This window comes from Macaca fascicularis, chromosome 2 (genome assembly GCF_037993035.2).
Source record: "Macaca fascicularis isolate 582-1 chromosome 2, T2T-MFA8v1.1".
NCBI lineage: Eukaryota > Metazoa > Chordata > Mammalia > Primates > Cercopithecidae > Macaca > Macaca fascicularis.
In genome coordinates this window covers 157,646,233-157,671,173 of record NC_088376.1, presented here as the reverse complement: position 1 = coordinate 157,671,173, position 24,941 = coordinate 157,646,233, and the positions used below count along the sequence as shown (strand labels likewise).

The 24,941-nt window shown below is 41.0% G+C and overlaps 1 protein-coding gene across 3 annotated transcripts in view; it reads right to left on the bottom strand.

Annotated features, from left to right (window-relative positions):
* OSBPL11 (oxysterol binding protein like 11) overlaps positions 1 to 24,941 on the bottom strand; it is a 74,740-nt gene that overhangs the window by 47,789 nt on the left and 2,010 nt on the right. For all 3 annotated transcript variants that reach the window (XR_012431618.1, XM_005547923.4, XM_045385533.2), the window contains exons 2-5: positions 9,765 to 9,833; positions 6,411 to 6,586; positions 5,504 to 5,583; positions 2,787 to 2,963 (exon numbers count right to left, since the gene is read on the bottom strand). Coding sequence is in view for 2 of the 3 variants with exons in the window: in XM_005547923.4 (XP_005547980.3) it covers positions 2,787 to 2,963; positions 5,504 to 5,583; positions 6,411 to 6,586; positions 9,765 to 9,833 (502 nt within the window). In the remaining variant the exon portion in view is untranslated. The remainder of the gene's footprint in view (positions 1 to 2,786; positions 2,964 to 5,503; positions 5,584 to 6,410; positions 6,587 to 9,764; positions 9,834 to 24,941) is intronic.

Genomic DNA, 24,941 nt, shown 5'->3' with positions numbered 1-24,941 from the left:
AAACATTCCTAACGTAGTTATAATCTTACAGTTTGACTTAATCTTACAGTTTGTTGGGTTCTTAAATGCAAAAATACCAACCTAGTGAAGACACAGATGCTCAGCTAATACTTTTTTTTTTTTTGGCATGTGTGGGGGTGAGGGAGTGGCAGTGACACAGGGAGTGCCAAACTGTGGTTACCACCCAAACCCTAGAATAATTTCTAGAGCCATAATTCAAGGAGAGACTGCCATTAAACTATGTCAATTCTGTAAGTTAATGCTGGACCTTCCCAAAGAGGTGGTTGTGAAACTTTAGGGACTCATTCGTTCTACACTCAAGTGCCAGAGTTACATGTTAAATATTAACATGCTATTATAATGATACGAAATGTATATTTAAAGACACATAACATTGGAGTGTGGCAGTATTACCACTGAGCCAGTGAGAACAACAAAACAATCATTAGAGTTGAAAAGAGAAGGGCAGGTTGATTAAAGTCTTCACAACTGAAAAGCTAACAGAGATATGACAATGGTCTTGGACATCAGGTCACAAAGACCCAAGTACAGTCAAGCAGAAGGCCTCTATAGAGATAAAATCTTAAATACAAAACCATCCCTTTTCCTTGAAAATGTGCTATAATACATGACAACTTCAATTATATGCTTTTTGCTTGTTTCTAACTTTTTACTGAAGTATACTGACAGTCTACAAACAGATACATATCACAAGTATATAGGCTTAATGAATTTTGATGAACTAAACATACAAGATAACTAACACCCAGACCAAGACACAGAACATTACCAGCATCCCAGAAGCCCGCCTCAAACTCCCATTGCTAGCCATGACTGAAAAGCTCCAAGAATTTCATGGCTGCCTAGTTTTTAAGGGTTAAGGAATACACTATGACATAAGACTGCCCCTGAATGCTTTTCTTTATTCTGTATCTTGAATCTTAATCATGTTTAATGTTTCCTTCTCCTCCACACTAAATAAAGGTAGAAGTATCTTGGTTTCCTTAAAAGACAAACACCAGCTGGGCATGGTAGTTCACACCTGTAATCCCAGCACTTTGGGAGGCTGAGGTGGGCGGATCACCTGAGGTCAGGTGAGACCAGCCTGGCCAACATGGCAAAACCCCGTTTCTACTAAAAACACAAAAATTAGCTGGGTGTGGTGGCAGGAGCCTGTGGTCCCAGCTGCTTGGGAGGCTGAGGTGGGAGGATCACTTGAACCTGGGAGGCGAAGGTTGCAATGAGCCAAGATCACGCCACTGCACTCCAGTCTGGGTGACAGAGCGAGACTGTCTCAAAAAAAAAAAAAAAAAAAAAAAGACAAACACTGACATTCACCTACAAATGGAATACCATTGTCATGAATACTAAAATTACAGAGTTTTATTAAAAAGAGTCTTTTGTAACTGTTTGTTTATATAACAGAATTAGAAAGCGAATCAAAAGCTACTGTCTGTGTATCTCAAGCATGTTACTTCATCTCTCTACATCAATTTCTTCACCTATAAACACAACCCTAAATACCTTGACAGAGTTACATTCTCCTAGCCTCCTACCTTGAATCATTTGGGTGTGATTTATGATACTGTTTTCACCAATTCACTACATAGATACCTATAAGCTCTACCAAATTTAATTCAGCAAGTAATGTCTGAAATATTTAGAACTTAACAAACTGCATGCTTTACTAACTACAATTATTTGGTACACAGTTTAAAAGAAAGAGAAATGGTGATATAAGGCAACATCAAGGATTTAATGATTCTATATGTTTGAAATGTTCTATGTATATATTTAAAACTTAATATTTAGAACTTAACATAGTGCATGTTCTATTAACTAGAATTATTTGGTATACAGTTTAAAAGAAAGAAATGGTGATATAAGGCAACATCAAGGATTTAATGATTGTATATGTTTGAAATGTTCTATATATATATATCAGTTTCTATATATATATATCAGTTATATATATGTAAGTTTTTTGTTTGTTTTGTTTCAGAGAGAGGTCTCACTATGTTGCCCAGGCCGGTCTCGAACTCCTGGGCTCAGGTGATCCTCCTGTTTCAGCCTCCCCAAGTGCTAGAATTACAGGCATAAGACACCGTGCTCCGCCACTGTTTGTTTTTTTATTTTTTGAGACAGGGATGCACTCTGCTACCCAGGCTGGAGTGCTGTGGCACAATCATAGCTCACTGCAACCTTAAACTCCCGGGCTTAAGGAGTTCTCCCATCTCAGCCACTAGAGTAGCTGGTACTATAGGTGCACACCACCACCACTACCAGCTAAAATTAAAAAAAAAAAAATTTTTTTTAGAGACAGGGTCTGGCTTTGTTGCCCAGGCTGGTCTCAAACTCCTGGGCTCCAGCAATCCTCCTGCCTTGGCTTCCCAAAGTGCTGAGATTACAGGCTTGAGCCATCATGCCTGGCCTTTATCAGCCTGTTTTTTTAAAGAATCACTTGTTTGGCTATATAGCCTTCCCACTAGGCTTAATTACCCTTTTGACCATAAAATTTACATAAAAGGAGTCTGTACTTTTACTTGAGAATTGAAAGATACAGATTTTTGAAAAATGACCACGTGCCTCGTACGTGACAGACATGAGGAAACTTAGGACACTCTATATAGTCAGGGAATGTTTATGACTTAAAAATTATCTCAGCATACTAGATGGGAAACAATGAAGGCCCTTGAAGACACAAACAGTATTTAAGTTTTTTTGTGACAAAACCAAGCAGGTAAGATCATTTTGTGCATTTTAACTTGACTTTAATTCATACTTACTTCTCTGACTTCCACAAGATGGTCTGGAGGTAAATTAGTTCTTTTGCTCACTGATTGCAGTTTGGAATGTCCAACATTAAAAAAAGAAATAGCATTTTGACTTGGTCTCCTCTGCGATATAGGAGAATTACCACTAGATGCAAGTGAGAAGCTCCGTGACTTCAGAGGAGGATTATTCTGTTAGACAAAGAAAATCATTCCTTTTGTTTTCTTCTTTAATTTAGGATCTCTAACCATCAAATTACCATACACTTAAGACTTACAAGTAAGCAGCGTTTAAAATTAAATTAACTTCAGAATTGACTATGAGAACATTTCCGAAGATGATAAAATCTGAGATACTCAAAGTTTAAGCATTTTACATATCCCAAAGTAAACTGATAATTTATTTAGTAAATTATTTTCCAGTTTTGTCCTGTCAAAAAAATATTCTTTCACATTTAACAAATACTAGAATAACAAAAAGTTTCTAATTTCAGATTTTTAAACACCGTTATTTTTTTACTTCTTTTTCTTTTGGAGACCGAGTCTCACTCTGTCGCCCAGGCTGGACTGCAGTGGCACGACTTGGCTTGTTGCAACCTCCACTTCCCGGGTTCACACCATCCTCCTGCCTCAGCCTCCCGAGTAGCTGGGACACTATAGGTGCCCTCCACCATGCCCGGCTAATTTTTGTATTTTTTTTAGTAGAGACAGGGTTTCACTATGGAGGGCTGGTCACTATGTTAAGACCAGCCACTATGTCAGGCTGGTCTCGAACTCCTGACCTCTTGATCCGCCTGCCTCGGCCTCCCAGAGTGCTGGGATTACAGGCGTGAGCCACTGCGCCTGGCCTTTTTTTTTCTTCTTGAGACTAAGTCTCACTCTGTCGCCCAGGCTTGAGTGCAGTGGCGTGATCTTGGCTCACTGCAACCTCCACTTCATGGATTCATGCGATTCCTCTGCCTCAGCCTCCTGAGTAGCTGGGATTACAGGCATGTACCACCATGCCCAGTTAATTTTTGTATTTTCAGTAGAGACAGGGTTTTGCCATGCTGGCCAGGCTGGTCTTGAACTCCTGATCTCAGGTGATCTGCCCACCTCAGCTTCCTGGAGTGCTGGGATTATAGGCGTGAGCCACTGCACCTGGCCTTAAACACCATGATTAACACAAAAAATGCACTCAGCAATATACTACATTTCGTAATGTAACATGCCAACTACCTTTTGATACAAACTAGTACTTTCTCACTGACAATGACTAGAACCTTACGGTATAAGAAAAGCTGTTGTGCTGGATTTCCTGAAGACTAGGTTTTAGGCCGAAATTACAAACAGTTTTTAAAAATTCACTTCTGGGGGAAACCAACAGGAAGAATGATTTTTAAAAAAATGGTAAAAGACAAGTTATCACCTAGGTATGAAATCCTTTAAATATGATGCCCATATATTACTTTTAGACATCTCTAACCTCAGATTTCAAGTAATGAGACTCTCCTTTCACCTTGAAAAATATTTTTAAAAACACTCCAAAAAAGATATACAAATGACTAACCAATAAGCACATGAAAAGGTGCTCAACATGATTAGTCATTAGGAAAATGAAATCAAAACCACAATAAGATTCCACTTCGTATCCACTAAGATAACCATAATAATTTTTTTAAAGGACAGTAACAAGTATTGGCAAGGATATACAGAAATTAGAACCCTCATATATTGTTGATGGGAATGTAAAAGACTGTGGCTGCTTTGGAAAACAGTTTGGCAGTTCCTCAAAAAGTTAAACATAGAACTATCACATGATCCAGCAATTCTACTCCCAGATAGATACCCTAGAGAAATGAAATCATATGTTCACATAAAAACTTGAACACAAGTGTTCATGGCAGCACTATTCATAATGTCTATAAAATGAAAATAACCCAATGTCCACCAACTGATGGATTAAAAATAGTATATCTATATAATAAAATATTATTCAATCTTAAAAAAGGAATAAAGGAATAAAGTACTGATACATGCAACAACATGGATAAACCTTGAAAACATGCTAAATCAAAGAAGCCAGATGCAACAAACCCCATATTACATGGTTCAAATTTACATAAAATGCCCAGAATAGACAAATCCGTGGAACAGAAAATAGAGTTTGCTAGGGGATTGGGAAGGAGAGAACAGGGAGTGACTGCTAGTGGCTCCAGATTTTTTATGTTTTTGTAGGAGGGATGAAAATGTTCTGAAATTACAAAGTTGCAATGCGGCTGGGTGCAGTGGCTCACACCTGTAATCCCAGCACTTTGGAAGGCCCACGTGGGCGGATCACTTGAGGTCAGGAGTTCGAGGCCAGCCTGGCCAACATGGTGAAACCTGTCTTTACTAAAAGTACAAAAATAAGCTGGGTGTGCTGATGCATGCCTGTAGTCCCAGCTACTTGGGAGGCTGAGATAGGAGAATCACTTGACCCCGGGAGGTGGAGGTTGCAGTGAGACAAGATCACACCACTGCACTCTAGCCTGGGCCACAGAGAAAGACTCTGTCTCAAAAAAAAAAAAAAAAAGAAAGTTTCAATGGTTGAACCACCTTGTGAATATACTAAAAACCACAGAATTATGCATATATACTTTAAAAGGGTGAATTTTACAGTATGTGAATAGTATCTCAATTTTAAAAGGCAAAAAATAAAAAATATTCCTTCCTCATTTTTGTATATTAATACTGTATAAAAATCTACATACCTTTCCAATAGCTTCAGTATGATGTTGTGTACATATCTGAAGTCTGCTAACCCAGTGCTGTCGCTCTTTTGCATCTGTAGCTGTTAAAATAATGTGAAAGTTATTTTATATTTATTTATTTTGGAACACAATCGCCTACAGTATGAAGATCAGATTACTGAAAAGCAGATACTGGTCTTACTCTTACCAGAGCAAACTTCCCTTACTAGAGGGAGGCAGGAAAGAGGCCAAAGCACCAACTTTGTTAGGGAACACAGTAGATGGATATAGCTACTTCATTAAAAAGGATAAATTACATGCAGTGAGGTGAGGATGAGAGACTGACATGTTGTAATTCATAAAAATAGGTTCTTATTTAAAGAAATAACCCCTTTATTAAGTATTTGATGTATAATCAATACTTTCAGATCTGCAGGAGCATGCTCACTTAGGATTACCATTATACTTTGTGTATTTATTAAATAAAAAACTTCTACACACATTAAATTTATCTTAACAGAAGTTATATGTTATTTTAATGAATGACATTATAATAAATCCCAATAATGTACATTAGTTACTGAAAACTGCAAAAAGGGCATGTAAACTAAACCATGTAAAGGGGTGAAATACATTTAAAAAAATCATTTAAAGTCTATGTTTCTAGATTTTCAGTAATCAGAGTTTCACCTACATAGTTTTTTAGAGGGGCCAGTCCTAAACAAACATACATTATTGCACTTGAAAACAGTTATTTATTACAACAGATTTCATAAATTCTCAAAGCAGTTCCAAGGTTCAGAATATTGTATTTACATCACTGATGACAGTAGTTTCTATTTCCAAAGCCCATATGAAAGCATGTAATACACCAACTTCTCAAAAAAAGAAGAAAATCACAATATTAATTCTCATATCTCGGTCATACCTCTGAGTTTATATTGTTCTCCACTGGCGGCGTTTACAGTGAAGGTATGAGAATCCTCATCACTGGGTGATATTACAGCTCCTGCAAGCTGCAAAGTTCCTCTAGGTTTCTGATTTCTAGACTGTTCATTCACAAAGTACTCCAACAGCCCAGCTTCATTGTTTAAAACAAAAAACCTGTAACAATTTTTAAAATCCATAATTTGTAAACATTTTCCCTCAGCAAACTAAAGCAAAGCAAACTTCAATCACTTATACATTTCAGGGTTTTGTTCTTAACAATAAAATCTAAAAGCATTTCAAGAGGCACTTGGAAACACTAGACTGAATTTTCTAGCAGTGAAGACTACTAAAAATTGAATGAGTTAGGCCGGGCGCGGTGGCTCACACCTGTAATCCCAGCACTTTGGGAGGCAGAAGTGAGCAGATCACCTGAGGTCGGGAGTTCAAGATCAGCCCGGCCAACATGGTGAAACCCCATCTCCACTAAAAATACAAAATTACCCAGGCGTGGTGGTGCATGTCTGTAATCCCAGCTACTTGGGAGGCTGAGGCAGGAGAACCCCTTGAACCCAGGAGGCAGAGGTTGCAGTGCACTGAGACAGAGGCACTGCACTCCAGCCTGGGCAAAAAGACCAAAACTCCGTCTCAAAAAAAAAACTGAATGAGTTTAATAAAAGATATAAACCCTTCAGCTGAGGGAGAGGCATTTATTAAGTAAGAGGCCTATCAGTTAATGCACAAAAGGAAGCAGAGATACCACATCCTTTCAGAGAAAGATTTTTCCCCAGAATTCATTAACAGAGGGTAAACTGCCAGAGGACAAATGGTAGTGAAAATTTTTATTTAAAATTCACTGGAAATAAATCAAAATATGAGCTCTGAGGTTAAGGCAAGATACACTAGGCAAGATATGCGCTGTGATTTAAGATTTAATCAGTGAAATATACAATGAGAATAACAGGATAAAAAAGACTTCGTGAATGTATCATTAAATAAGTCAAAACTAAAGATTACTTCTCCTGTTTAAAAATGAAAAAGCTGCAATTGGAGATGGTGAAATATAAGGACCTTGAAACTAAATGATGAAATGCTGATACACTCTGGAAAAGAATTTGATGAAATACTGATACACTTAAGAATATTCTGATTTGGTTTTAGATTAACTAGTTTCAAAAATACATTTCAGAAATTCCGATTTAAGTAGTACGATAATTTTTTTTTTTTTTTTGAGATGGAGTCATGCTCTGTTGCCCAGGCTGGAGTGTAGTGACACCACTTCAGCTCACTGCAACCTCTACCTCCCAGGTTCAAGCGATTCTCATGCCTCAGCCTCCCAAGTACCTGGGATTACAGGCACCCACCACCATGCCCGGCTAATTTTTGTATTTTTAGTAGAGATAGTTTTGCCATGTTTGCCAGACTGATCTCGAACTCCTGACTTCAGGCAATCTGCCTGCCTTGGCCTCCCAAAGTGCTTGGATTACAGGCATGAGCCACCTCATCTGGCCCTTTTAAAAAAGGAATGCGGCCGGGCGCGGTGGCTCAAGCCTGTAATCCCAGCACTTTGGGAGGCCGAGACGGGCGGATCACAAGGTCAGGAGATCGAGACCATCCTGGCTAACACGGCGAAACCCCGTCTCTACTAAAAACACAAAAAATTAGCCGGGCGAGGTGGCGGCGCCTGTGGTCCCAGCTACTCGGGAGGCTGAGGCAGGAGAATGGCGGGAACCCGGGAGGCGGAGCTTGCAGTGAGCTGAGATCTGGCCACTGCACTCCAGCCTGGGCGACAGAGCGAGACTCCGTCTCAAAAAAAAAAAAAAAAAAAAAAAAAAAAAAAAAAAAAAAAAACAAAAAAGGAATGCTAGGCCGGACACGGTGGCACACACCTGTAATCCCAGCACTTTGGGAGGCCAAGGTGGGTAGACTGCCTGAGCTCAGGAGTTTGAGACCAGCCTGGGCAACACAGTGAAACCCTGTCTCTCCTAAAATACAAAAAACTAGCTGGGTGAGGTGGTGTGCACCTGTAATCCCAGCTACTTGGGAGGCTGAGACAGGAGAATCACTTGAACCCTGGAGGTGGAGGTTGCGGTGAGGTGAGATCGCGCCACTGCACTGCAGCCTAGGTGACAGAGTAAGACTCCATCTCAAAAAAAAAAAAAAAAGTAACTCAAAAAAGGGCTGGATGAGTTGAGATCACTTGAATCCAGGAGTTCGAGACCAGTCTGGGCAACATGGCAAAACCCTGTCTCTACAAAAAAAAAAAAAATACAAAAATTAGCTGTGTGTGGTGGTGCATGCCTGTAGTTCCAGCTACTTAGGAGGTTGGGGCAGGAGGATGATTTGAGCCCAAGGTGGAGGTTACAGTGAGCTGAGATCATGCCACTGTACTCCAGCCTGGGCAACAGAGCAAGACCCTGTCTCAAATAAACTAATAAATTAATTAACATAAAATAAAAATTAACTAAAAAGTTTTAACCTTTTAAAATTCAAGTTGGGTGGCCAGGCATGGTGGTTCACGCCTGTGATCCTAGCACTTTGGGAGGCCGAGGTGGGTGGATCACCTGAGGTCAGGAATTTGAGACCAGCCCGACCAACATGGTGAAACCCCGTCTCTACTAAAAATACAAAAATGAGCCGGGCGTGGTGGCGCATGCCTGTAATTCCAGCTACTCAGGAGGCTGAGGCAGGACAATCACTTGAACCCCAGAGGCAGAGGTTGCAGTGAGCCGAGATCGTACCATTGCACTCCAGCTGGGTGACAGAGTGAGACTCTGTCTCAAAAAACAAAAAATAATTCATGTTTGGGTTTAGAGAAGTATGGCATTCTAAATGTTAGCCTGTTCTATAATAGAACTTGGTAGACAATTTGATCCAGCTTAATATGCCTGCCCCACAACTACCAATTCTACAAAGTATTTGAGATAGCTGGTTTTCCTGCTTCCTGACAGCTTGTGTGACTGGTTCCTCAACCTCGCCAAGATCCCAGAGAAGCTGTGAATCTGGCACAAGATGGGAACCTAATACAAATGTGTTTGCTGCCTCCAAACCCCTATTTCTCTTCCCCTAGGAACCTAACTTCTCCAAGTATAAAATGCCCAAGCCAGGTGAACAAGTGATTCTAATCTTCATTTAATACTGACATCTGAGGCATTTAGAGGCTGCTACTTGGACAGATGTGAACTTTTCCCACCGTCTAAGAAGAAGTCACCAAACTTTTAGAAAATGTGGGAAATCCTTCTCTAAAAGGTTTCCCAGCCATGTCTTGCCTAAAGTAATATCAAAATATAAAATTATCGGGCCCTATTTCTGGTCTCTTAGGAGAGACTGATGTGACACAAATAATCACACTTACCTGTATTGCCACCCAGTGACAAGGTTGGTATACTTCATTAAATAGCCATACACATTTTCCATGTGATCACTGTTTCAAAAAGAAAATGCCAAAGTTAGTAAAAAGTAGAAGAAATCCCAGGAATATAATGGTACAATTTTCAAAATAGCTGCAGATACATATATGCTTTATAAATGCCTCAAATTTTATTCAGAAGTAAAATGTATAGGTCAACAGAGGCATTTAATCTCCCAAATTTCATATCTATAGGACTTCATCAATTTCCTCAAAACAAGTACAATACCTCACAAATTATATATTATCATAAATATTCCAAATGTAAAATCATTATACAAATATAAAATTACCTAAACATAAAACAAATATACTATAAGTACTATATTATAAATGGGGTGGCCGGGCACTGTGGCTCGAGCCTGTAATCCCAGCACTTTGGGAGGCCAAGGCAGGAGGATCACTTGAGGTCAGGAGTTCGAGACCAGCCTGGTCAACATGGCAAAACCCCATCTCTACTAAAAATACAAAAATTAGCCAGGCGTGGTGGTGTTTGCCTGTAGTCCCAGCTACTTGGGAGGCTAAGGCAGGAGAATCACTTGAACCCAGGAGGTAGAGGTTGCACTGAGCTGAGATTTCACCATTGCACTCCAGCCAGGGTGACAGAGTGAGACTCCATCTCCAAAAAAAAAAAAAAACAAAAATTGGGCTGAGTGCAGTGGCTCACGCAAGTAATCCCAAGACTTTGGGAGATCAAGACAGGAGGATCACTTGAGCCCAGGAGTTCGAAACCAGCCTGGGCAACATAATGAGACCCTGTCTCTCTTTATTAAATACAATAAATAAATAAATAAATAATAATAAATAAAGCCCACAACTAGAGGAAAGAATTCTTCTCTAGAAATACAGCCACTTGGGTTTCTGCTAGTTCTTGTACTTCGGCCCAGGTCACAATCAAGTTATTTATTTCAGTTCTTTTGAGATACATCACTTAGAAAAGCAGAGAGCTATATTTTTCGTTTGGCTCCCCTATCTTCCCCAGGCTTCAGGCTTAAGCAGCCCTTTGGCGCCATAGAAAACCCAATGCCCCTAGACTCTGCCTCAAAGAAATTCCCTAAAGAGTTCCTCCTCTGTTTTAGGTACTTAGTACACAGCTCAGCTTCCCGAAAAACTTATTCTTGGCCAAGCGTGGTGGCTCAAACCTGTAATCCCAGAACTTTTGGAGGCTGGAGCAGGTGGATCACCTGAGGTCAGGAGATCGAGACCAGTCTGGCTAACACGGTGAAACCCCCATCTCAACTAAAAATACAAAAAATTAGCCAGGCGTGGTGGCATGTGCCTGTAATCCCAGCTACTTGTGAGGCTGAGGCAGAAGAATCACTTGAACCCGGGAGACAGAGGTTGCAGTGAGCCGAGACTGTACCACTGCATTCCAGCCTGGACAGCAGAGTGAGACTCCATCATAACCAAAAACAAAAACAAAAACAAACACCAGAAAAACTTACTCTTTGTCTAGTCTGTCCTGTTGCTACATAATCTGAATATATGCTTACATTCTGCATCAATCCATAACAGGTTTAAGGTAGTATACAACCTAAATATTTTCTCAAAGTGCCAAGATATTTCATAATTCACCATTTGGGGAATTACTCCTTAATCTAGGTTCTCTACACCAAGCTTTCATTTCTACATAAGTGTCAAGTGATAGCCATTAGCATATAATAAAAAACATCACAACTAAATTATAGTTCAATTCCTCTGGTTTTAAGACTGTATATATTCTTCAAATGTGTGTGAACTATGGGGCAAAACTTTCTTAAAACCTTACATATACTTATCTATACCTGAGAAAAACAAAATTTTTATTTCAAAGCAATAAATAAAATACATCACCGCCGCGCGCGGTGGCTCACGCCTGTAATCCCAGGACTTTGGGAGGCCGAGACGGGTGGATCACGAGGTCAGGAGATCGAGACCATCCTGGCTAACATGGTGAAACCCCATCTCTACTAAAAATACAAAAAATTAGCCGGGCGTGGTGGCGGGTGCCTGTAGTCTCAGCTACTCAGAGGCTGATGCAGGAGAATGGCATGAACCCGGGAGGCGGAGCTTGCAGTGAGCCAAGATCGCACCACTGCACTCCAGCCTGAGCGACAAAGCGAGACTCCGTCTCAAAAAAAAAAAGAAAAAAAATCATCTTTATTTAGTCACTACTCTCATACTACTGAAGGTACGCCCCATTTTGGTCATATCTAAGTTATCTATATCAGTCATTTGTCAGCTCAAGTGACCCTCCTACCTCAGCATCTGAGTAGCAGAAACTATAAGAACGTACAACTGTGCCCAGCTAATTTTAAAATTTTTTTGTGGGGACAAGGGTCTCACTATGTTGCCCAGGCTGCTCTCAAACTCCTGGGCTCAAATGATCTTTCCGCTTTGGCTTCCCAAAGTGTTGGGATTACAGGCATCAGCCAAAAATTTTTAAAAGTGTACAATTTCAGTAACATCAATCGCTAAAAAGATCCCACATGTATCTTTTTTTTAAAATTGAGACAGCGTCTCGCTCTTTTGTCTAGGCTGGAGTGCAATGGTGTGATCTCAGCTCACTGCAACCTCTGCCTCTGGGGCTCAAGCGATTCTTCTGCCTCTGCCTGCCAAGTAGCTGGGACTACAGGCACCCGCTACCAAGCCCAGCTAATTTTTGTATTTTTAGTAGAGATGGGGTTTCGCCATCTTGGTCAGGCTGGTCTCAAACTCCTAGCCTCGAGTGATCAGCCTGCCTCCGCCTCCCAAAGTGCTGGGATTACAGGTATGAGCCACTGCACCTGGCCCTAAGCGTATCTTCATATTTCACATCATAGTAATGTTCTGTGTTTAATTTTCTAATGCTATTAATATTTTGTTGACTCATATATCTAAAGAGTTAGCTTTCTGGAAAAAAAAAAACAAAAAAACCAAAACTATAAGGATACTGACATGGTTTATTTGGTAGTAGCACAAAGTCAGTTTCAAAAGAACCAGAAATTCAAATAAGTAAACTGCTGGCCTGTTTTTATTATATAAAACAGCTGTCTCCAGGTTACAAAGAACCAACTTGAAAACACCCTATTTTTTGGAACAGCTAGTTGCAACGTCCCTCCCTCATTCTTCCCCTTTTCCATGTATCCCAAGAAATAGCCACTATTCAAGGCAACCAGCAGGTGTGGAATGACTGTGCCATCTGGTGGTCAGCATAAAAAGCGCTCTGTGACTGAACATCTTTTGTTCACTTTTCTTCTACCGTCTTATAATTGAGTTACTATACAGTATCTCTAACTCTCATGCTTTACTCCTATCTAAAATGTGTGAATTTTTAGGGCCTGGTGTAGTGCCTCATGCCTGTAATCTCAACACTTTGGGAGGCCAAGGTGGGACAATTCCTTGAGTCCAGGAGTTTGAGACCAGACGGGGCAACATAGGGAGACCCACCCCGTCTCTAAAACAATAAATAAAATAAATAAAATAAAATGTGCAAATTTTTATAGAGTATTTTAATGTGTCAATATGAATAAAATCTAGCTATTGAAGTGGGAACATACCACATATCTGATTATTTTATACTATTTTGTGTTCTATAAAATAGAAGTGATGGTCCAAAACACACTAATACCCTGAAAAATAAGCTATAAGAAAGTTAATTTCTTCTTCAATCCTCCAAAAACTTCACTGCTCAAGAAATTGGGATTAGTAGTGAAAGCTGATAGTCTATAAAAATAACTGATTAAACTTTGTCAAGTATCTTTACTATATTTAGTTTGATACTCATTTTCTCTTAAACATCTTAATAATAACTGCTTCAATTCTTTAATCTCCATTACTAAAACATACTTACTTCTCTTTTTTTTTTTTTGAGATGGAGTCTCGCTCTGTTGCCCAGGCTGGAGTGCAGTGGTGCAATCTCGGCTCACTACAACCTCCGCCTGCCGGGTTCAAGCAATCCTCCTGCCTCAGCCTCCCAAGTAGCTGGGATTACAGGTGCATGCCACCACGCTTGGCTAATTTTTCTATTTTTAGTAGAGATGGGGTTTCACCATATCGGTCAGGATGGTCTCAAACTCCTGACTTCGTGATCAGCCCGCTTCAGCCTCCCAAAGTGCTAGGATTACAGGCGTGAGCCACCGTGCCCAGCAACATACTTATTTCTTAACCTTTCTTTATGAGACTTAAGATATATAAAAGGTTTTTAAATTAAGCTACCTTTTAACAGTTTCAAATCCTTTCAACTCAAAACAATTACTCAATACCTACTAAAACACAGCACTCTGAAAAAACATTGAAAAGCATAAGAAAATCAAAAAGGCAATAACTAATAGCTCTCCATCTCAAATCTATAATCTAATCTAAGAGAAATATGTCTCCTTGAAGAAAAAGACAGTAACATGGGTTTCTGCTACTGGAAAAGACACACAATGGGACTACATTTTCAGCTGCCATACATATAAAAAAGGCATTAAACAAATACACAGGTTTCAGTAGTGAGTGAGAAGGCTGCAATGACTAGATCTGATGACTAATTAGATGTGAACTGAGACAGAAAGAATGAAGGTGAGAGAAAAGGACAAGGGCAACACTCAGATTTCCAGCTGGAACAACTGGGTCGATAAGGATCACAGAGAAGTTTTGGATTTGTTCCAATTTAAGATGTTAAATTTAATGAACCTGCAGGACTATACAAGGAGATATCCAGTAAGGCGGCATGATTAGGGCTTGGTAGTCATCAGCATATAAGCATATAACTGGTATCTGAAGTTACAGCAGTAAATAAGGTCACCCAGGAAATATTACAAAAGGGCAAGAGATGGGACAGGGCCTAAGAGAGATCTCTAAGGAAAAGTTTTAAGGGCAAGGGGAATACAGAGACGAGATAAGGAGCAACTGAGTAGTGAGAAGAAAACTAGCAGTATGGAAAGACAGAAACGAGAGAAAGTGTTTCAAGATAAGTCTGTGGTCAAGAATATTCAGTGGACAGGTGCCTTGGCTCACACCTGTAATCCCAGCACTTTGGATCACTTGAACCAGGAGTTTGAGACTAGCCTGGGCATCACAGTGAGATCCTGTTTCTACAAAAAAAATTAAAAATTAGCTAGGCAGGGTGGCACACACCTGTAATCCCAGCTACTCAGGACACTGAGATGGGAGGATTGCTTGAGCCCAGGAAGTTGAGGCTGCAGTGAACTGCAATCATGCCATTGCACTCCAGCCTGGGAAACACAGCAAGACCCTGTCTCAGGCCGGGCACGGTGGCTCATGCCTGTAATCCCAGCACTTTGGGAGGCTGAGATGGGTGGATCACTTGAGGTCAGGAGTTCAAGACTAGCATGGCCAACATGGTAAAACCCCATCTCCACTAAAAATACAAAAACTAGCTGGGCATGGTGGTGCATGCCTGTAGTCCCAGCTACTCGGGAGGCTGAGGAAGGAGAATCGCTTGAACCTTGGAGGCGGAGGTTGCACTGAGCCGAGATCCTGCCACTGCACTCCAGGCTGGGCATCAAAGTGAGACCCTGTCTCAAAAAAAAAAAAAAAAAAAAGAAAACAAAAAATTAATAAAAGTTCAGTGCTACTGATAAAGTAAGATATGACAAAGACTGAGAAGACTCATTAGACTTACAAGCAAGAGATAACAATTTAATGGAATGATGAGGGCAGAGCCAGCTGGAAGTGACATCAGAGGTTGACAATAATGTCAAGAGGTTCTCCAGCTTGTAGACAACAGAGCTATGGGATTTCTCAGGCTCCACAGTCATATGAGCCAATTCCTCATAATATCTCTCTATATATATCTACCTATTGGTTCTATTTTTCTGGAAAACCCAAATAGCAATACCTTAAGGTATTTAACTACAGGCAGGAATTTACACAACTTGTAGTCAGTAAATATGAGGTACCAGGCAAGTCACATATCAAAATCCATACTTTCAACTAGGCAAAAAGTAACCTCCCAAAAGGCTTAGCACTTTGGTCCATTCTCTGGATAACAAATAGCATGAAGTGGGGAATGGCTTGCTTAGCTGAGGAAAAGGCTAATGACATTAAGAGATATTCCTTGCAACAGCTAGTGTATAGCCTGGGATATAAGTGTTTATTTGCTGAACGAATTAAGCAATGGGAAGAGAGAAACAATTTTTCTATGAAGCCATGAGTCAATTCTCAGTAGCCTGCCCACCTCCCCCCCAAAAAATTCAACTTGCGGCCAGGCGCGGTGGCTCAAGCCTGTAATCCCAGCACTTTGGGAGGCCAAGACGGGAGGATCACGAGGCCAGGAGATCGAGACCATCCTGGCTAATCCGGTGAAATCCCGTCTCTACTAAAAAATACAAAAAACTAGCCGGGCAAGGTGGCGGGCACCTGTAGTCCCAGTTACTTGGGAGGCTGAGGCAGGAGAACCTGGGAGGTGGAGCTTGCAGTGAGCTGAGATCCGGCCACTGCAGTCCAGCCTGAGTGACACAGCGAGACTCCATCTCAAAAAAAATTCAACTCGCAGACTGTATACTCAAATCACAAACAAAATAAAGTCTAACTGTATCTTATTCTATAACAAAAAGTATAAAGTCAACTGAGGGGTCCTCGCTCCTGCCAAGAGTCTTAACAATGTTAGCACTCTTTGGCCCTAGAATTTCACTTCTAGGTATCCCATCTACAACAAACAATTAGAAATGTAGACAAAGCTGGGCGCGGTGGCTCATGCCTGTAATCCCAGCACTTTGAGAGGCCTAGGCAGGCAGATCACCTGAGGTCAGGAGTTTGAAACCAGACTGGCCAACATGGTGGAATCCCGTCTCTACCAAAAATATAGGAATTAGCCAGGTGGCATGCCTGTAGTCCCAGCTACTCGGAAAATTGAGGAACAAGAATTGCTTGAACCCGGGAGGCGGAGGTTGTGGTGAGCCAAGATCACGCCTAGCCAAGATCGTGCCATTGCACTCTAGCCTGGGCAACAAGAGCGAAACTCCATCTCTCACACACACACACACACACACACACACACACAAAAGATACGTACTGCAAAAATGTAAGGAAACTAAGAAATCACAGCACATTATTAATAAACCAAATCTTGCTCCTCAAGACTTGGTATACTTCTAACTAGATTTTGGAACAATATTTTATAGTTTCCAGTTACATGACTACAATCATCTTTATCTTGTTTTTACCAGCATCTATAGCAGATTTCAGATACAGAAAACAAAAACTAGAGTATAGAAATATGTATCGGCCGGGCGCGGTGGCTCAAGCCTGTAATCCCAGCACTTTGGGAGGCCGAGGCGGGTGGATCACGAGGTCAGGAGATCGAGACTATCCTGGCTAACATGGTGAAACCCCGTCTCTACTAAAAATACAAAAAACTAGCCGGGCGTAGTGGCGGGCGCCTGTAGTCTCAGCTACTTGGGAGGCTGAGGCGGGAGAATGGCGTGAACCCGGGAGGCGGAGCTTGCAGTGAGCCGAGATCACGCCACTGCACTCCAGCCTGGGAGACACAGCGAGACTCCGTCTCAAAAAAAAAAAAAAAAAAAAAAAAAAAGAAATATGTATCAATTTTCCTTTAACCCCTGCAGAGAGAAAAAAAAAAAGCAGACATTTATGACCTTTTCTTCAAATCAACTCAAAAGAGGTAAAACCTCTAAGACAGTGAACATTCATTTATATTTAGGCCAATCTCCTTTTCCCATCCGCAAACAGGCACTTTTCCTTATAATAGTATTGACAGTGGAAGAAACCACAAAATTATTGTGGTCTGACCATAAAAATTATTTCTATACTACACATTTGCAGACTTTTACAAATTTACTGAAAAGTATAACTGTTTGCTAATAAGGAATATAGATTTATCTGTTAATATGGTTAGCCAGTGAGGAGCTCAAAATTCAAAAAAAGCAGCCCCATCAAACACCCTGGTTTGTCTTTCAGTTCCTCTTTTGAATAGTTCTCTTCTGCTCTCTAAAAAGCATGTGGCATAGTTGCAGACTTCTGAATTTCTCTACAAGCTGACATAAAGAACACAAAAATAATGAAAACATGCACATTTTATAAAGTGTGAATAGGCCGGGCGCGGTGGCTCAAGCCTGTAATCCCAGCACTTTGGGAGGCCGAGACGGGCGGATCACGAGGTCAGGAGATCGAGACCATCCTGGCTAACATGGTGAAACCCCGTCTCTACTACAAAATACAAAAAAAAAAACTAGCCGGGCGAGGTGGCGGGCGCCTGTAGTCCCAGCTACTCGGGAGGCTGAGGCAGGAGAATGGCGTGAACCCGGGAGGCGGAGCTTGCAGTGAGCTGAGATCTGGCCACTGCACTCCAGCCTGGGCAACAGAGCGAGACTCCGTCTCAAAAAAAAAAAAAAAAAAAAAAAGTGTGATTATTCACTATGAAAAAGGAAGGAAATACCCAGAATGGGGAAATCTATCTTCTCTATAAATGGGAGAGAAAGCACACATTGTATGAATGTAAATTACTCTGGAAACAAGAAAATTTAAGGCTAATCTAATAAATTAAGTTCTAACGTTTAATTTTTCAAAAGGGCTGGGCATGGTGGCTCACGCCTGTAATCCTAGCACTTTGGGAGGCCGAGGTGGGCGGATCATTTGAGGTCTGGAGTTTGAGACCAGCCTGGCCAACATGGTGAAACTTCATCTCTACTAAAAACACAAAAATTAGCCGGGTATGGTGGCAAGCACCTGTGATCCCAGCTACTTGGGAAGCTGAGGCGGGAGAATTGCTTGGACTTGAACCTGGGAGGCAGAGGTTGCAGTGAGCTAAGATCTGCCACCACACTCCAGCCTGCGCAAGAGGGCAAGACTGTCTCAAAAAAGTTTTTTTTTTCCAAAAGGTCATCATGAGATTATTTTGCAAATGCCACCGACGCCCTTCCTTTTCCTGTTTATTTTGATGATCCTCCCAAAATTAGCCTTAGAATTCCTTCTTTCATTGTTTTGGGTGTGCACATTAATTCAGCATTAACTAACAAGAGTGCTTCAGACATAGTAGAGGCTCAAAAATATTTACTATGTAAGTTAGGACATGAGTAAACCATAAAACCAACCATGTACCAAACTAGTTATTATCAATAATTATTCATTCCTTTTAGAGAGTTTATCGACTTTTAATACCTCTATGTAAAACATATCTAGAAATAAAAGTTCTTCCACTTACTAGCTGTGTAACCTTAGCTACATGCAATATATAACTTCATGTAATCTAAGTCTATATTATCATTTAGACTTAGGTTTTCTTCAACTGTAAAATAGGGATAATAATGCTCTATCTTCTTCCAGAGTTGTGAGAATTAAATATGGTAACAGATGTGAAAACATTCTGGATACTATAAAGACAATTATCTACATTTCCAATACCCCATATCTCTGAGGATTGGCTAGATAAGACACTTAAACATTCTGGCAACTTTGGCTGGACACACCTAAAACCAGATGCATAATTTGACTCCCAAAATCTGTTTCCCTCTCTAGTCTTTACAATCTTGAGTCTATTATATTAACTGTCTAGGCATTTTCTAGCATGAATCCCAATAATCCCCACCTGCTGGTATTCTCACACCCTTGTGTGGGACTTGCTTCTGAAGAACAGTGAAAAGTGATGTGAATTCACCTCAGCGCTTAGGTTACAAAAGACTGTAACTTCTCTCCAGCTAGCACTCTCTAGTACTCTTACTTCCTCACTCTCAAGAAACAAGCTCCCAAGTTGTAAGATGCTCTGCAAAGAAGCCTATGTGGCCAGTGACCAAAGGAGGCCTCTGGCCATCAGTTCATGAGGAACTGAGTTATTTGTCCAATGGGCCATAAGGAACTGAACTGCACCAAGGGTCTCATGAATAAGCTAGGAAATGGATCCCTCCCAGTTCAGCCTTAAGAAAGACTCAGAGCCAGAAGACCCAGCTAAGCTGCACTGAGATTCCTGACCCAAAGACACTATGAAATAATAAATGTTGCTGTTTTAATATATTAAATTTGGGGGTAATTTGTAATGCAGTAGTAGATACATTATCTCACACTGTATTTCAAAATAAATTCCAGATAGATTAAAAAGTTAAATATGAGCCTGGGCAATATCGCAAGATCCTGTCTCTAGAAAACAATTTAAAAATTAGCTGGGCATGGTGGTGTGCACCTGTAGTCCCAGCTATTTCCAGAGGCTGAATAGGAGGATCATTTATGCCTAGCAGTTCGAGGCTGCAGTGAGCTATGATGGAGCCACTACACTCAACCCTGGGAGACAGAGTGAGACCCTGTCTCAAAAAAAAAAAAAAAGTTAAATTGTAAAACTGTCAACTTTTAAAACTTAATGAAAACGACTATTTATTTACTTAATTATTTTTGAGATAGGGTCTTGCTACCAGGTCTTGTCACCCAGGCTGGAGCACAGTGGCACAATCACAACTCACTGAAGCCTAGAACTCAAGCAATCCTGCCACCACTTCAGCCTCCTGAGTAGGCATGCCACCATGGCCTGGCTAATTTTTAAATTTTCTGTAGAGATGGGGTCTCTCTTGTTGCCCAGGCTGGTCTCAAACTGCTGGGCTCAAGTGATCCCACCTCAGTGTCCCAAAGTACTAAGGATCAACACTTTGGGTGAGTGACAGTGCCAGCCAAAACCAAGTATTTATAAAAGTTACTTTTTATAATTAGAAATAGATGGAAAAGAGGAATAAGAGGTCTGACTTAAAAGTTTTCTGTATGTCAAAATATGAAATTAAAATCTGAGGACTAGGGAAATCTTTGTAGTAAGTATAGCAAAGAATTTATACAAAATTAAAATATATTGCATGTCATCACGTTAATTAAATAAAGAACTAATATCAATTTCTCTGGAATTACAGTCAAGAAATCAGTAAAAGAGTTTCCAGAGAAGGAAACAGAGTGGCTGGGAAAAGTATGTAAGGGAAATGTTTCATTGTATATACACATCCCTTTACCTATTCAAAAGAAGAAAAATCAAAATATTTTTAAAGGAATATTGATATTTAATGTTAATTGACATTTTAATAAGAGATCTCAAGCATATTAAAAAGAAAAATATTAAGACCTAATAGGAAATGTATAAAAAACACATATGCAGATATTTCACAAAAGAAAACAAAAATGATCATAAGGAAAAATGAACTAAAAATGCATCAGAAACCTAAACATAAGCACTAAAACAAAACTCCTAGACAAACATATAGGTGTAAATCTTTGTCATCTTGAACCTGACAATCGTGTTTTAGATGTGACACAAAACTGTAACGAGAAGAAAAAACTCATTAGACTTCATGAAAATTAAAAACTGTTGTGCTGCAAACATATCATCAAGAAAGTTGTAAACCAAAAATAAAATTCGAAGGCACCCTGCAACCATCTGAATAGACTCCCCGTTTGGCCAGGGCACCCTAAATTTTAACCTGAAAGACTGGTTCAAGCCATAATAGGAAGCGGGGGTTGAATATACCTCATTATACCTCTCCAACATTAACATCAACACTCAACACAGACCTTAAGTCTGATAAGAAACATTTACAGTCTATTCTCTCTAAAACCTGCTACTTGGAGGCTTCCTCTGCGTGATAAAACCTAGGTCTCCACAATCCCTTATCATAACCCAGACATTCCTTTCTATTGATAACTCTTCCAACCAATTGCCAATCAAAATCTACCTATCACCTGGAAGCCTCCCCCCCAGCCCTCAAGTTGTCCCTCCCTTCCGGATCTAACCAATGTAAATCTTACACATATTTGATTGATCCATTATGTCTCCCTACACTGTATAAAAGCAAGTTGTTTTGGACTACCTTGGGCACATGTCATGAGGACCTCCTGAGGCTGTATCACAGGCCTGTCTTTAACCTTGGCAAAAATAAACTTTCTAAATTGTTCAGACATGTCTCAGATACTTTTGGTTTACAAAGTAAAAAGAGCTGGGCACACTGGTTGAGGCCTGTAATCCCAGCACTTTGGGAGGCCAAGGCAAGAAGATTGCCTGAGCCAGGAGTTCAAGACCAGCCTGGTCAACATAGCAAGATCCTGTTTCAATTTAAAAATAAAAATATTGGCCAGGCATGGTGGCTCACATCTATAATCCCAGCACTCTGGGAGGCCGAGGCAGGCGGATAACCTGAGGTCAGGAGTTCGAGCCGGGAGGCAGAGGTTGCAGTGAGCCGAGATCATGCCACCGCACTCCAGCCCAGGTGACAAAGACTCCACCTCAAAAAAAAAAGTTAAATAATTCCTTCTTTTTTTTTGAGATGGAGTCTCGCTCTGTCACCCAGGCTGGAGTGCAGTGGCATGATCTCAGCTCACTGTACCGCCTCGCGGGTTCAAGTGATTCTCCTGCTTCAGCCTCCCAAGTAGCTGGGATTACAGGCGCCCACCATTATGCTTGGCTAACTTTTTTGTAATTTTAGTAGAGACGGGTTTCACCATGTTGGCCAGGATGGTCTCCAACTCCTGACCTTAGGTGACCCACTGCTTTGGCCTCCCAAAGTGCTGGGATTATAGATGTGAGCCACCGCACCGGACCAAAATTAAAATAATTCTAACAGCATATATTTATAGAGTAATAAGTTGGATTAAGATACTAAAAACAGGCCGGGCGCAGTGGCTCACGCCTGTAATCCCAGCACTTTGGGAGGCCGAGGTGGGTGGATCTTGAGGTCAGGAGATCGAGACCATCCTGGCTAACACAGTGAAACCCTGTCTCTACTAAAAATACAAAAAATTAGCCAGGCGTAGTGGTTGGTGCCTGTAGTCCCAGCTAATCGGGAGGCTGAGGCAGGAGAATGGTGTGAACCTTGGAAGCGGAGCTTGCACTGAGCCAAGATGGGGCCACTGCACTCCAGCCTAGGCGACAGAGCAAGACTCTGTCTCAAAAAAAAAAAAAAAAAAGATACTAAAAACGCTATTCACTCATATTCTTCGGTGAGAATAGGGCCAACTGCGATGGGTTGGGCAATAAATGAGAAGGAAATGGAGGCAGTAAGTATAAACTGCTTTCAAGAAGAAAAGATTAGTTTAGTTCTTGTTATTGTTGTTTTGTTTTTAAAGTCTAGGGACTGAAGGCCAGGCGCAGTGGCTCACGCCTTTAATTCTAGCACTTTAGGAGGCTAGGGTGGGTGGATCACCTGAGATCAGGGGTTCGAGACCAGCCTGGCCAACATGGTAAAACCCCATCTCTACTAAAAATACAAAAATTAGCTGGTCGTGGTGGCAGGTGCCTGTAATCTCAGCTACTCAGGAGGCTGAGGCAGGAGAATTGCTTGAACCCAGGAGGCGGAGGTTGCAGTGAGCCGAGATCATGCAACTTTACTCCAGCCTGGGCGAAACAGCAAGACTATGTCTCAAATAAATAAATAAATAAAGTCTAGGGACTGAGTCTCAAGTGAAAAAACCAGGAAGAGGAAGTAACACAGGACAATAGGGAAAACTGCTTTATCAATGTCCTAGAGGACAAACGGATAAATCAGATTGAGAGCCACATTGAAGGTCAGCCTTGGACAACCCACATTAAAATAAAAACATATATTGGGATGTAAATGCAGTCATGCCTTATTTATCTTCATTATTTGGGAAGAGTTCTACATAACTGAATTTTCCAGACACTTGAGCAGTTTTTTAAAAATTTAAGCTATTTTATTTAAACTGTTCACCACTATATCATACAGTTCTCTGCCTCTTAAACAGAGTGTGCTTTCCTGGACAACTTAAGGTCATTATGACTATGATTATTGTTCTAGGAAGTAATATACCTGAGTCTACGCGTTAATTTTTCAAATCTTCCTTGAATGCCCTACATTGTCAGTTGCCATTCCTCTGCTACATTTCCCCTAATAACCTTTCTCATTGGTGTTTCCAACAGATTCTAGTATGAAAATTATATGGCGAGGCACAGTTGCTCAAACCTGTAATCCCAGCACTTTGGGAGGCTGAGACGGGAGAATCACTTCAGTCCAGGAGTTCAAAACCAGCCTGGGCAATATGGTGAGACCTCATCTCACCATATTTATTTAAAAAAATAAAAAATTATATAACCATTAAATAATGCCCTAAAGGCCAGGTGTGGTGGCTCACACCCTAATCCCAACACTTTGGGAAGCCAAGAGGGGCAGAGACCCCTTGAGGCCAGGAATTCAAAATCAGCCTGACCATCATGGCGAAATCTCATCTCTACTAAAAATACAAAAATTAGATGGGCATGGTGGCAAGCACCTATAATCCCAGCTACTTGGGAGGCTGAGGCATGAGAATCGCTTGAACCTGGGAGGTGGAGGTTGCAATAAGCCAAGAATAGTGCAGTGGCACTCCAGCCTGGGCGACAGAGACTCTGTCTCAAAATAATAACAATAATAATAATAATAATGCCCTAAGTAAGGGATTAAGGAATAATGGGGGTCTAGATGAAAGTACATTACTAAAGTGCATGGCTTTACGACAACTCTCCCCACTGCTAAGAAGTCTGTTTCAATTTTCAATTTAATTGAGGCTGGGTTTCAGAGTTTGAATATCAGAAGACTGACCGCTGACTACTAGGAATTTTACTTTATCTTGCTTCCTTAAGTGCTATCAAAATATATCTGCCAAGTAATCGATAATCTTATATGATCAGTCTGCAACCTCTGCCTCCCGGGCTCAAGTGATTCTCCTGTCTCAGCATCTCAAGTAGCTGGGATTTACAGGCATGCACCACCATGCCCGGTTAATTTTTGTATTTTGGGGTCTCTCGAGCTCTCTTCAGACCCAAGCGTGAATGCCAGGGCCGCAGCCGCCATCCCACCCACAGCCCCATGGCGGGTCAGGACGAAGCGCCACGGACAGGGGACCTGTGGCCCCTGTCATGGGTCACACACACACAAAAGATAATGCTGATTCCAAAAGTGAGCCTAGACATCTCAAAGTAACTGAATATATCTTCTTATCCTACAGTCACTTACCAATAAAAAGTTATCTTCTGGCCAGGTGCGGTGGCTCAAGCCTGTAATCCTGGCACTTTGGGAAGCAGAGGAGGGCTGATCACTTGAGGTCAGGAGTTAGAGACCAGCCTGGCCAACATGGTGAAACCCCATCTCTACTAAAAATACAAAAATTACCCAGGTGTGATGGCGCACGCCTGTAATCCCAGCTACTCGGGAGGCTGAGACACGAGAATCACTTGAACCCAGG